A 12,782-nucleotide genomic window follows, 5' to 3' on the forward strand; every position below is an offset into this window, starting at 1 on the left:
GGGTATGGCTTCTTGTGGTGCACCCAGACAGTCAATTGCTCATTCTCCATTAGCTGTGGCTTTTTCCTCCACAATGGATACCCATTGGCATAAAGCTCTCAATTCAGGGGTCTCCACATTCATCTGATCATTGGGTTATAAATCTTTAGAATGAGGCCGCCGAGACAAGACATCTGCATCCATGTTTGTTCACCCAGGTAGATACTGCAGAGTGAAATCATAGGCAGAGAGTGCCGCTAACCACCGGTGCCCTGCTATGGATAATTTTGCTGTTGTTTTGATGTATGTCAAAGGGTTATTATTGGTTTTTACAGTGAACTTGGCCCCATAGAGGTAGTCATGAAACCTCTCGGTGATGGACCATTTCAATGGCAGGAACTCCACTTGATGAGCAGGGTAGTTTCTCTCAGGCGGTGTGAGATCTCGACTTGCAAACGCTACCGGTTGGAGTTTGCCCTCATGCTCTTGAGAAAGGACAGCGCCTAAACCTGTGTACCTTGCATCAACATGAAGTTCATATGGCTGAGTGGGATCAGCGTACACCAAAACAGGTGCTTGAGTGAGCTGTTGAATGATTTTACGGAAAGCTTCTTCACACTCAGCAGTCCGCTGCTTTCCAAAAGGTGCACCCACATTACAGTACTGATGCCGAGGTGCGTTCCCCTTCTTCTTATTTGTGGGGGGTATCCCTTGGTGAGCTCTGTGAGTGCATGTACGATGTGCAAAAAATTCTTGATGAACCTGCGGTAATAGCCACAGAATCCTGGAAACGACTATAATTTCTTGAGAGTCGTGGGCCTCGGCCAAGGAATTACCACCTTCACCTTCTCTGGGTCTGTAATTATACCATCTGCAGACACTATGTGTCCCACATACCGCACGGATGTCGGGCAGAAGATGCACTTGTCTAAGGATAACTTGAGGCCTGCGTGTTCCAAACGATCCAGGACTTTACACAGCCGAGTCTCATGTTCTTCTAAAGTGCACCCGAACACTACAATGTCATCCAAGTACTCCAGACACTCCAAAAGGTGCATGTCCGCTACCACCAGCAACATGCGTCACTGAAACATGACTGGAACTTGAGATACTCCCTGGGGCATGCAATTAAATTGGTAAAACCGTAAGGGGCAGATGAATGCTGTCTTCTCCCGGTCCTCTGGGGCCGTGGGCACTTGATAGTATCCACTGCAGAGGTCAAGGACAGAGAACCAGCAGCTACCATTCAGGCTATCCAAGGCATCATCCACCTGGGGCATTGTGTATTGGTCAGGGATCGTCCGCCGGTTCAGAGTGTGATAGTCGACACACATGCACACCATTCCACTTTTCTTTCGTACTACTATGATCAGCAATGTGTAGGGGCTCCTGGATTCCTCAATGATACCTGTTTGAGCCAGTTCCTGTAGCTGCTGCCTCACATCTTCAGTATCAGTGGGGACTAATCATCTTGACATCTCTCGAAAAGGCTGACCATCCTGCATTTGGATATGGTGTTCCACATCATGTGCACACCCAACATCCCACTTGCGCATAGAGAAAACAGCTTTCCTCTTGACTAACTTTTCACACAGGCGGTCCTTCCACTCAGCAGGAATGGGGGAAACCCCAGACTGGAATCTGTTCCTCCCAAAAGGTCTAGCCTTGGTCTCCTCTTGGGATTGGGGGCCCCTCGCTCGCTGGTATGCGGCTTTACATAAAGCGTGCATTGGCAGCTCCCACAGATATTTGTTCCCTGCCATCTCACGGCATTTCCACGCCAATCTCTGGAACAGGTTTGCATTTGTCCCTAGATTTAAAGGTGCATACTCTCTTCCCTTTGGATCTGGGCAGACCAGTGCCAATGTTTCTATTTCCTGGTTTACTCCCGCAACGTTCTTTGGAAACCGGACATTCAACAGAATATATCCCCGATAGGAGCAGGAGTCACAGCCAATTCCCCATACTGTCAGGCTAGACAGGGGACGCAAGGGTAAATGCTGTACGTATTCTTGGTAGTAAGATTCATAAAGTATGGCGATCTGCTGTCCAGCAATGCCTCATACAATCATCCTTCTATACGAACAGGTACTATAGCCTGAGGGTCTACCAGCCCATCTGGGTGACCCCTGTTTGTGTTTTTCTCTGGGAAGCCTTGGGATTTCAGGGTCTTGGGTTGCTCCTTCCCCAAGCCCCATTGGTGTTTCCCTGAAGCTCCCTAATGGTTTGCTGCAATCTCTGAGATACCCTTGCATGATCCGTCTTGTTTTGGCAGTCCAAGGCATAGTGACCCATCTCTCCCACAGTTGTAACAGAAACCTTCTTGCTGGCTATCACCCCTCCTGCTACTCTCCCCACTTGAGGATGGCACAGTATGTCCCTGAGCCTTCATCATGGCCACTTCTCGGGTCAAATCTCTCAGTGCTGCTGCCATTGACGGGGCCTCTTCCATCTCTCCAAGCACGGTCATGGTGTGACTGCCTGTCTTCTTCGGCTGCACCACTGCGTCCACTTGCAACAATCGCTCCTCCTCTTCACGTATCTCTCGAATGAGCTTGTGGAACGGGGCTGGGTTTGGGGCCCACTCCCTCAGCTGCAGTCGCCACAGCATCAATCCATCTTGTCAGGTGCCCTGAAGGATCTGGTCCAACCTAGCGGAATCAATGTGCTTGATGGGGATGCCCTCCTTCCGCACCACCTGCTGTAGCAAATGCTCTAGTCTCCTGATGAAATCCGACAATCGTTCATGGGGCTCCTGATAGGTATGGCGGTAACAATAATACAGGTCTTCACTGCGATCAGTAGCACCGTAGACACTCTCAAGAGCTTCTAAATAGTCTTGCACTGTGTTAGCTGGTTGTGAGTCTTTCAGGGCTCGGACAATTTGCATGGCAGGTCCCCTCAGACTCTCAAGCACATGTTTCCGCTTCTCAGAATCAGAGCATTCCCACTCTTGGACAAGTGGCACCATAAAATCCCTCCAGGTCTTGTAATCATCCTCCCCTGAGGGTACAGGTGACACCTCCGAGAAAGAACGTAACCGCTTGTATGGAGCACTTTCATAGGCCAGCTTCAATGCATCTTTGAGAGTGTTTCCCAGCTCTTTGGCCCATCCCACCAGGCTGGGTGCTGCGCGTGTTGGAGCCCCTCCTAATGCCAAAATTAATTCCTCTCTTGTCCGCTTCTTCATCCACCATCAGAGCTTGCAATTTCTGCGCTAAAGAATCCACCTCAAGTGACATAGGCACACTAGTAGGGGACTGCTCTGCCCCCAAATTGTCCAGGGGATACCTCCTACTTGCACCTCTTTGGGCACTTTATCAAGATCTGCTTCCTTGGAGTGAGTACATAGTGCTACCATGCCCTTCACTTTGCGGTTGTAAATACGAGTGTGGACCTTCACTCTCCCCAGTATTTCAGCTGCATCCAGGCTCTCCTCAATTTTATTTGGTTCCATCTCTTCTGGGAACCCCGCCACCCTTCTCCCTCTCTCTCTCTGTCTCCAGAGCCCCACCTGGAGTTTCCCTCCTTTCTCTCACTGCTTCCCCTCCCCCCTTAGGAAAAGATTTAAAGGGACCATGCTCTCTAAACCCCAAGGGGTTACAGTTATAAGGTAGAGCATTATGGGCAAGAGTGTTGGAACACTTTCATGGAAACATACCAAGGTACTTTAGCTTTAGTGTGACATCCAAAAAAAAACCCACAAAGTGATAACATTATTATTTTAAGGGCCTGATTCTGCCACCGCTATTTACATGGCATAGAACTTATGCTGCAGGAAACTTTAGTGAAGTCACAAGGGATTATCTGTGAAGTAAAATGCTACTCAATGGGAATAAAAATGGCAGAACTGGGTCTTAATAACGATATCAATGTTTAGTTAAAACTGGTTGCATCTGAAAATGCGAGGCCTCTCAAGACGGCCAGAAAAACCACTTATTATAGGAATAAGTAGTTCTGTTTATTTAAGGGGAATAAGAAGTTTTGTTTTATTTGTGTGGTTTTGTTTTGTTCTGTTTTACTATTGGGCAATCCCTTTGCCCTTTAAGATGATGTCAGATGAAGGCTGAAGAGTTCCTTGCATCAAAAGTTTAACTTCCTGTTTCACTCATGAACTCATGATTCTGAACTGGACCCGTGCAAAGAGACTTAGGGTTAAATAGGGTACAGCGCCCCCAGGAGGTCAGGGGAAAATGACTGTTGTGTTACTTTTGGACAGCATGCAACCTGGGCTCCTTGGCCCAGGCTCCTCCCTGGTCCCTCTGGGTAGTCTAGAGCTGTTAATGACACTAATCTTTCACAGTCTTTTCCATCCCTGGAGCACAGAGACTACAAATTTGTCTTCCCTTTCTCAGGGACACAACAATGAAAGGGCCACTTGTGTTCTTCCTCCTCTCTTTTGCACCTGTGCAGGATTGATACATCAGAGCCTTAAGGCACCTATAAAATCAGCTTTGCTTACTTTCCCCAGCTGGAGAGTATAGAATGCTCACCGATATAGTAGAAAGGTGCAGATACAAACCTAATAAAAGTAGGTTTAGAAGCAAAATCTTGACAAGGGAAAATCCTTCTCTTCTCTCCAAAGCATTAAAAAGAGTAGATAAAAATGTTCCTCAAAGCCTGGGAATGAAGGTTAAAAATACTTAAACTGAGTTGAAACTAAAGTTTAAGGTCCAAAGCAGGCTCATCACAGGTGGGACCCCTGTCTTCCTTCAGCTTTATGCTGAGGCCTTGGATTCTCTGCAGATGTTCTCTTCTTGTAGGAGAAGAAAAGATCACTACCTTTCCCCAACAATATAAGAGGATTCAACAGGTGCATTCAAAGGATGGATGTGATTGTAGATAGGTAGGTAGTTGGTGTGATTCTCCAATGCCTTATAGCTTGAGTAGCTATTGACATGAGTACAAAGTTTATGGACAGTGGCGTACAGACCTACCGAAACAGAATATTAGCATTTTACACCCATTTTCCACTCACTAAGGCCATTCTAACTCTGGTGCAGCATATCTACACTGGGGCTTAGCTACACTGGGTGCAAAAGCCACTAGTATAGAGACCGCTTCTTGCCTCAGTTGTACCCTGACTGTTGGGATCATCTGAGGCACCTGAGCCTCCAGATTTAAACATGAGGGTTCTGGAGGCAAGGTATTTTCAGTGGAAGGGCCCTCCTCAGCTATGGAATCCACTCTCCTAGGTCTTGTCTATACGAACATTAGTTCATGGCAGGCTGGGGTATAAATCTACCCTGCACTAGTCTGCCCCACAGTAAGTGTCCATGCGGACCCTTCTGCCAGCCTGCCACCCACAGAAAGTTTTGTGGTGTGCTTTGATTGACCACGCTTTGAAACAGGAGTAAGTTAAAGCACACTAGGGAGCTTGTAGTGTGCAGCAGCAGTGTTCACACAGACACCTTACTGCGTGGCATTGCATGGCACGTTAGTGCAGGGTAGATTTGCACCCCAGAGTGCAGTGAACTAAGTGTTAGTCTAGATGAGCCCTTATACCGAGGCCGAGTTTGCTGAGCTGTGGGTGTCAGAAGGAAAAGGTGCAGTTTTTGGCTGAGAAGTGTATTTTATTGAAGCCACCTTCTCAATAGCAGATCAGCCTGGTAATGACTTGATTCTTGCATTTTAATCTTTGTATATGCACTTTGTGAAATTAGATCCGCACATTTTATAAATGTAAAATAAATAAGCCATAGCAAATTCCCTGGTTCTGGTTACCTCAGACAAGACAGCACAGCAACATAGGTTTAATAGTGGTAGTGGATTTACCATCTGTCACCTTGCTTAAAAACTTGGCTCTAGGATTACAAGCTTAACTCTTTACAAGGATTTTTTTATTTTGTTTGGTGTGGAAACAGAAAGTTGATGGCCAAGTCCTGAAATCCTGCATTTTGTAAAGATTCCCCGTAGCAAGGAATTCATACTGTAGCACAAACCTTCACCATAGATTATGAAAGAGCATTTATTTGGCCAGCACTATGCTCCAACAGGGTTTGGGAGTAGCTGGGATATCACCAGTTTAGTTCATGTTGAGGCATCACATGGCACATGAACTGGCAAACATGACTGTAGATGACATCAATAGAAAGGGCCTGAGGCACTCAATTCAGATCTGGATCTTCATTATGAAACATCTCCTTCCTCTACAAAAGTCAAAGGTGCTTGGATTCTGGGGTTCATTTGGCTCCATGTGGACATAGCGATAAATTTGGATCTGGATCTGGGTTTGCAGTCCAAGACTTCCTCCCACACCAAGTTCAGAGCTGTTTGGATCAGAAGTTTTGGATCTGGCTAATTGGTAGTAAAAGCTGTGGGAAATGGATGTGCAGAATTTTCCTTCTATCCCTGCTTTTGGGGGAAATCAGCCCATAAAGCAACAGATACTGATTTCTTTTTTTCTTTTCTTTTTTAAGTCCTTGAGGTCAACTTTATGGGGAAATAATTTACTGTTTTTAAAGTTATATTCTCTCGGGTGAATAATTAAAGCACTGGTCTAGTGGTAAATTAATTCTATTTTTCTTTTCTTTCAGGACTGAAGGATACAGCATCTTATATTACCTGTGGATTTGAGAAGTGAAGAATAACTCTGATCACAGGGTGACTCAATTTGCCTATGTTTTGATGGAAAAATGAAAGCATCTAGAATACAGCATTTTTTATACTTCTAAAACTGCCTTTGACTACAACATCTATTCCCTTAAAAACACACACAAAATGTCAGAACTTGACCCTTCATCTGGATTAGTAGGAAACATGGAAAATGGGACTTTTCTGGAGCTATATCCCACATCCCTGTCAACTTCAGTGGATTCCTCAGCTGGACGCTTATCAAATGTCTATGTCTATGTTTCTATATTTCTCAGCCTCTTAGCATTTCTTCTTTTGTTATTAATCATTGCACTTCAGAGGCTGAAAAACATCATCTCTTCCAGTGCCTCGTACCCAGAATACACTAGTGATGCTGGAAGTTCTTTCACTAATTTAGAAGTTTGTAGTATTTCTTCCCAGCGATCTGCTTTCTCAAACCTTTCTTCATGAAAAGAAATGAAGGAAATACATTGGAAAATGGAACAACTTTGTCTAGCTTTTGAGGGAAATAGTGCATGTAACATTTGCCATTGAGGACTATTAATCATGAAAGAGGTGACTTTTAGACTTCTCTTTGAGTTTTCTTTCTCTTTTTAGTTTCCATTTCCCCTTTTATTAATGATGCTTTTCATCTTGGAGCATGGAAAATGGCATCTGGTCGTAGCTTCATGTATGTAATATTAATGCTGCCTTTCTGACATACGTATACACATCCATGCATACACACAGTCTTCCTGCCAAATTTGAATATGGTTCTAGGTGGATGTTCTAATTCTTTGCAGTTGTATCCCTCTTACCTGGATTTCCCTTTGTTAGTGTGTCATTGACTTTTCACTGGATAGGGCCTTCTGGACAAGATCACTTTCACAAAAATGCCACCACACTAATTTGATAGACAAATTGGCACCTTGGCCAATTTTAAAGTTATTGGGTGGGGTTTTTTGTTTGTTTTGTTTTTAATTGTGATGTCGTTTCAGTATTTCAATTATGTTATTAAAACAAAACTAAAATAATTCTTTTGTTAACAAACATTAATTTTGTCTATGTATATCAATCCATTGAATCTTTCTGTATAAAGCCTCTAGAAGTCAATTTTCACATACACTTTAACATATTTGCTTAATTTTATTTAGCAAAAGCAACTAGAATAAATATGCACAGTTGTAAACTCAAGCTGTACTGTATGTTGTAAAGATATTTTTAGGACTTACTTGCATGCAGTTGACAGGGCTACCTGCTTCTTAGGGGGAATGGGTTTCTGCCTCTACACAGCTCCTTTCCATATGTCCGTGCTATTCTAGCTTATTGTTAATGAAGCCAAACACAATCTGAGCAGCCTCTGCTCTCCTTGAGAGACACATAACTCCCATTACTGTTGCTGGCAGCTGATTGCCTTTATTAAGAGCCCTTATATGCATGAGGAGTTCTTACTTCAGTGGAGCTACTTACATCAGTCAGAATCATAGAATCATAGAATATCAGAGTTGGAAGGGACCTCAGGAGGTCATCTAGTCCAACCCCCTGCTCAAAGCAGGACCAATCCCCAACTAAATCATCCCAGCCAGGGCTTTGTCAAGCCTGACCTTAAATATATCTAAGGAAGGAGATTCCACCACCTCCCTAGGTAACGCATTCCAGTGTTTCACCACCCTCCTAGTGAAAAAGTTTTTCCTAATATCCAACCTAAACCTCCCCACTGCAACTTGAGACCATTACTCCTTCTTTTGTCAACAGCTACCACTGAGAACAGTCTAGATCCATCCTCTTTGGAACCCCCTTTCAGGTAGTTGAAAGCAGCAATCAAATCCCCCCTCATTCTTCTCTTCCGCAGACTAAACAATCCCAGTTCCCTCAGCCTCTCCTCATAACTCATGTGTTCCAGTCCCCTAATCATTTTTGTTGCCCTTCGCTGGACTCTCTCCAATTTATCCACATCCTTCTTGTAGTGTGGAGCCCAAAACTGGACACAGTACTCCAGATGAGGCCTCACCAACGTCGAATAGAGGGGAACGATCACGTCCCTCAATCTGCAGGCAATGCCCCTACCTATACATCCCAAAATGCCATTGGCCTTCTTGGCAACAAGGGCACACTGTTGACTCATATCCAGCTTCTCGTCCACTGTAACCCCTAGGTCCTTTTCTGCAGAACTGCTGCCTAGCCATTCGGTCCCTAGTCTGTAGCGGTGCATGGAATTCTTCCGTCCTAAGTGCAGGACTCTGCACTTGTCCTTGTTGAACCTCATCAGATTTCTTTTGACCCAATCCTCTAATTTGTCTAGGGCCCTCTGTATCCTATCCCTATCCTCCAGCGTATCTACCTCTCCTCCCAGTTTAGTGTCATCTGCAAACTTGCTGAGGGTGCAATCCACACCATCCTCCAGATCATTTATGAAGATATTGAACAAAACCGGCCCAAGGACCAACCCTTGGGGCACTCCACTTGATACCGGCTGCCAACTAGACATGGAGCCATTGATCACTACCCATTGAGCCCAACAATCTAGCCAACTTTCTATCCACCTTATAGTCCATTCATCCAGCCCATATTTCTTTAACTTGCTGTCAAGAATACTGTGGGAGACCATGTCAAAAGCTTTGCTAAAGTCAAGGAACAACACGTCCACCGCTTTCCCCTCATCCACAGAGCCAGTTATCTCGTCATAGAAGGCAATTAGATTAGTCAGACATGACTTGCCCTTGGTGAATCCATGCTGACTGTTCCTGATCACTTTCCTCTCATGTAAGTGCTTCAGAATTGATTCCTTGAGGACCTGCTCCATGATTTTTCCAGGGACTGAGGTGAGGCTGAATGGCCTGTAGTTCCCCGGATCCTCCTTCTTCCCTTTTTTAAAGATGGGCACTACGTTAGCCTTTTTCCAGTCTTCTGGGACTTCCCCGGATCACCATGAGTTTTCAAAGATAATGGCCAATGGCTCTGCAATCACATCCACCAACTCCTTTAGCACTCTCGGATGCAGCGCATCCAGCACCATGGACTTGTGCTCGTCCAGCTTTTCTAAATAGTCCCCAACCACTTCTTTCTCCACAGAGGGCTGGTCACCTCCTCCCCATGCTGTGCTGCCCAGTGCAGCAGTCTGGGAGCTGACCTTGTTCGTGAAGACAGAGGCAAAAAAAGCATTAAGTACATTAGCTTTTTCCACATCCTCTGTCACTAGGTTGCCTCCCTCATTCAGCAAGGGGCCCACACGTTCCTTGACTTTCTTCTTGTTGCTAACATCCCTGAAGAAACCCTTCTTGTTACTCTTAACATCTCTTGCTAGCTGCAACTCCAGGTGTGATTTGGCCTTCCTGATTTCACTCCTGCATCCCCGAGCAATATTTTATACTCTTCCCTGGTCATTTGTCCAATCTTCCACTTCTTGTAAGCTTCTTTTTTGTGTTCAAGATCAGCAAGGATTTCACTGTTAAGCCAAGCTTGTCACCTGCCATATTTACTATGCTTTCTACACATCGGGATGGTTTGTCCATGTGACCTCAATAAAGATTCTTTAAAATACAGCCAGCTCTCCTGGACTCCTTTCCCCCTCATGTTATTCTCCCAGGGGATCCTGTCCATCAGTTCCCTGAGGGAGTGAAAGTCTGCTTTTCTGAAGTCCAGGGTCTGTATTCTGCTGCTCTCCTTTCTTCCCTGTGTCAGGATCCTGAACTCGACCATCTCATGGTCACTGCCTCCCAGGTTCCCATCCACTTTAGCTTCCCCTACTAATTCTTCCCGGTTTGTGAGCAGCAGGTCAAGAAGAGCTCTGCCCCGAGTTGGTTCCTCCAGCACTTGCACCAGGAAATTGTCCTCTACCCTTTCCAAAAACTTCCTGGATTGTCTGTGCACCAGGGCCTGCGATCTAGTAACTTCCGTGAGTTGCCGGAAGAAAGCCTCGTCCACCTCATCCCCCTAGTCTGGTGGTCTATAGCAGACTCCCACCACGACATCACCCTTGTTGCTCGCACTTCTAAACTTAATCCAGAGACACTCAGGTTTTTCTGCAGTTTCATACTTGAGCTCTGAGCAGTCATACTGCTCCCTTACATACAGTGCAACTCCCCCACCTTTTCTGCCCTGCCTGTCCTTCCTGAACAGTTTATATCCATCCATGACAGTACTCCAGTCATGTGAGTTATCCCAGCAGGTGTCTGTTATTCCAATCACATCATAATTCCTTGACTGTGCCAGGACTTCCAGTTCTCCCTGCTTGTTTCCCAGGCTTCTTGTGAAGGGCCAGATTCTGCCTTCTCCTTACATGGATGCACAGTGGGGTGGAGGAGCAAGGCAAATCCTTCTTGGCAGTGGCCTGTGTAAGGGCCAGGCAACGTCGTAGTCCCTTCACAGAGCCTGCTCTCTCCTTACTCCACCAGGGATGCACAGTGCCCCAGTGAGGATAAGAAGAGCTGCGGAGAGGTGAGGCCATGGCCCAGCCCATCCTCCACACTACATAATGGACCCAGTATGCATGGTGGGAGAATAAGCTGCACCCCATTAAGAGGTGTAGTAATGGGCATGCCTTCTCCCTGCTCTAGGGAGTTCAGGGTCACATATGGTAAGCCTGGATGCCTCCCAGTGCTCCACACACCCCATAGTTTGGGCCTTGCTGAAATGGCATAACTTAGCCCCGGGGGAATAAGGGTTTTCAGGATTGATCCCAGCATAGAGAACAGACCCATACACACTTACATAATTGGTATGATATACTCTGAGTAACTGTCTATTGTGTCCAAATGTAATACAGTAGCTCCCTTGATTAAAACAGAGTCCTGTATTCAGTTACTGTCATAAAGCAATTATTATTATTGCAAAGCACAATTCTGTGAGGTCTCCAGCAAACCTGACGTGGGTTTAGTCCCATTAAATTGACAGTGATACAATATGGAATGCAAAGATTGGTTTGTTATTGCAACCTCCAAATTACTCCAAATTGTTCCAGTTATTACATTATAGCATCATTACAGAACGTGCTCCAAGGGGAATAGTTCATTGGGCTCAATCGTGAAAATCATTCCACCTACTGTGAATGGAGGCTTTGCCCTTGAGCAAGATCCAACTCAGTTAAAGGACCATGAGAAGAAGAGAGATGTGTCATCGCTGGTCTTAACTAGAAGAGCTGCACCAGTAGCTGTAACTGACTGGTGTTACCGATCCCCTTACAAATGGTGTGCCCGATCCTGCAGAGGTCTGTGTGCCTCCTGCACCAGCACCCTTCACACCCGTCACCCAGCATCTCTCTAGAGATAACTGGCTCTTTGGAGTAGCAAGTCATGTATTATTTGGCCAGCATGTTAAAGTTAAGAAGTTGTTGGTATATTACAGCCTGTGAGGCCGCAGCTGTACATGAAACACTCCACAAACTTTTTTTACACATTTTAAAACATTTTTATCCTCCAGGTTATCAGTTTGCTACTGGCAGGACACATATCCCAACATCCAACATTAATTGTATGCTCTATGAAAATGCAGGTTTTTTACCATCAAATGTAAATGTAGTAATTAGAAATATCATTATTCAGTGCCAGACAAAGGCAGATTAAATTGGAGATGGTGTTTTCAACTTTTAAAAATTAACGTATTATACAATAAGTTTTGGTGTTGATTAGATTCTTATAAGAGCCAAAGCATTTTGTTGCAAAATAAAGAACTTAAGTCACTGGGATTGCTGATCCACCCTGTTTTTATAAAGATATTTAGTCTCTCAATTACTCTATTCATACAGACAGAGTTTTCCTGAAACAGCTTCACTCAATTTTCACTAGAAAGCGGTGAAAGGACATGGGGAAATACTAAGTTATTTATTTAAAGTTGAACAAGAAGTAACATTTCCTTTATAAAAGCTGTTTAAGATCCCAAAATCTGTAACCCAATGTGTTTGTGTGTAGACTTATAAATACAAATAAATTAACTTTAAAACAAGATAGCTAAAAACCAGCTCAATCTTCATTTACCTGCCAAGGCCTGAATTCAGTCACCTGTGTCTCCTTTGCAGAAAATGAGGTTAATACTCATATAAAAAAAGGAGGTAGGAGCCGCAGCATGAAAATGGGTAATATTATCTCTACGCTACAAAATTAGGTTGATTTTATTTAAGTCGACATTGAGCCTCCGATTTAAGACAGTCGATTCTGCATGTCCCCACTATGCACATTGTGTCGGTGGAGCGCATCCTCACTAGCAGGGCTTACAACGACTCATGGAGCACTGCA

At 44.8% G+C, this 12,782-nt stretch overlaps 1 protein-coding gene across 3 annotated transcripts in view; it reads left to right on the forward strand.

The window, feature by feature from the left end:
• SERTM1 (serine rich and transmembrane domain containing 1) overlaps positions 1–12,504 on the forward strand; it is a 56,898-nt gene extending 44,394 nt beyond the window's left edge. For all 3 annotated transcript variants that reach the window (XM_073342094.1, XM_073342112.1, XM_073342102.1), the window contains exon 2: positions 6,516–12,504. In XM_073342094.1, the coding sequence (XP_073198195.1) occupies positions 6,700–7,023 (324 nt within the window). In that variant the 5' untranslated portion in view covers positions 6,516–6,699 and the 3' untranslated portion in view covers positions 7,024–12,504. The remainder of the gene's footprint in view (positions 1–6,515) is intronic.
• The last annotated feature ends 278 nt before the right edge of the window (positions 12,505–12,782 follow it).

Source organism: Lepidochelys kempii, chromosome 1 (genome assembly GCF_965140265.1).
Source record: "Lepidochelys kempii isolate rLepKem1 chromosome 1, rLepKem1.hap2, whole genome shotgun sequence".
Classification (NCBI taxonomy): Eukaryota; Metazoa; Chordata; order Testudines; family Cheloniidae; genus Lepidochelys; species Lepidochelys kempii.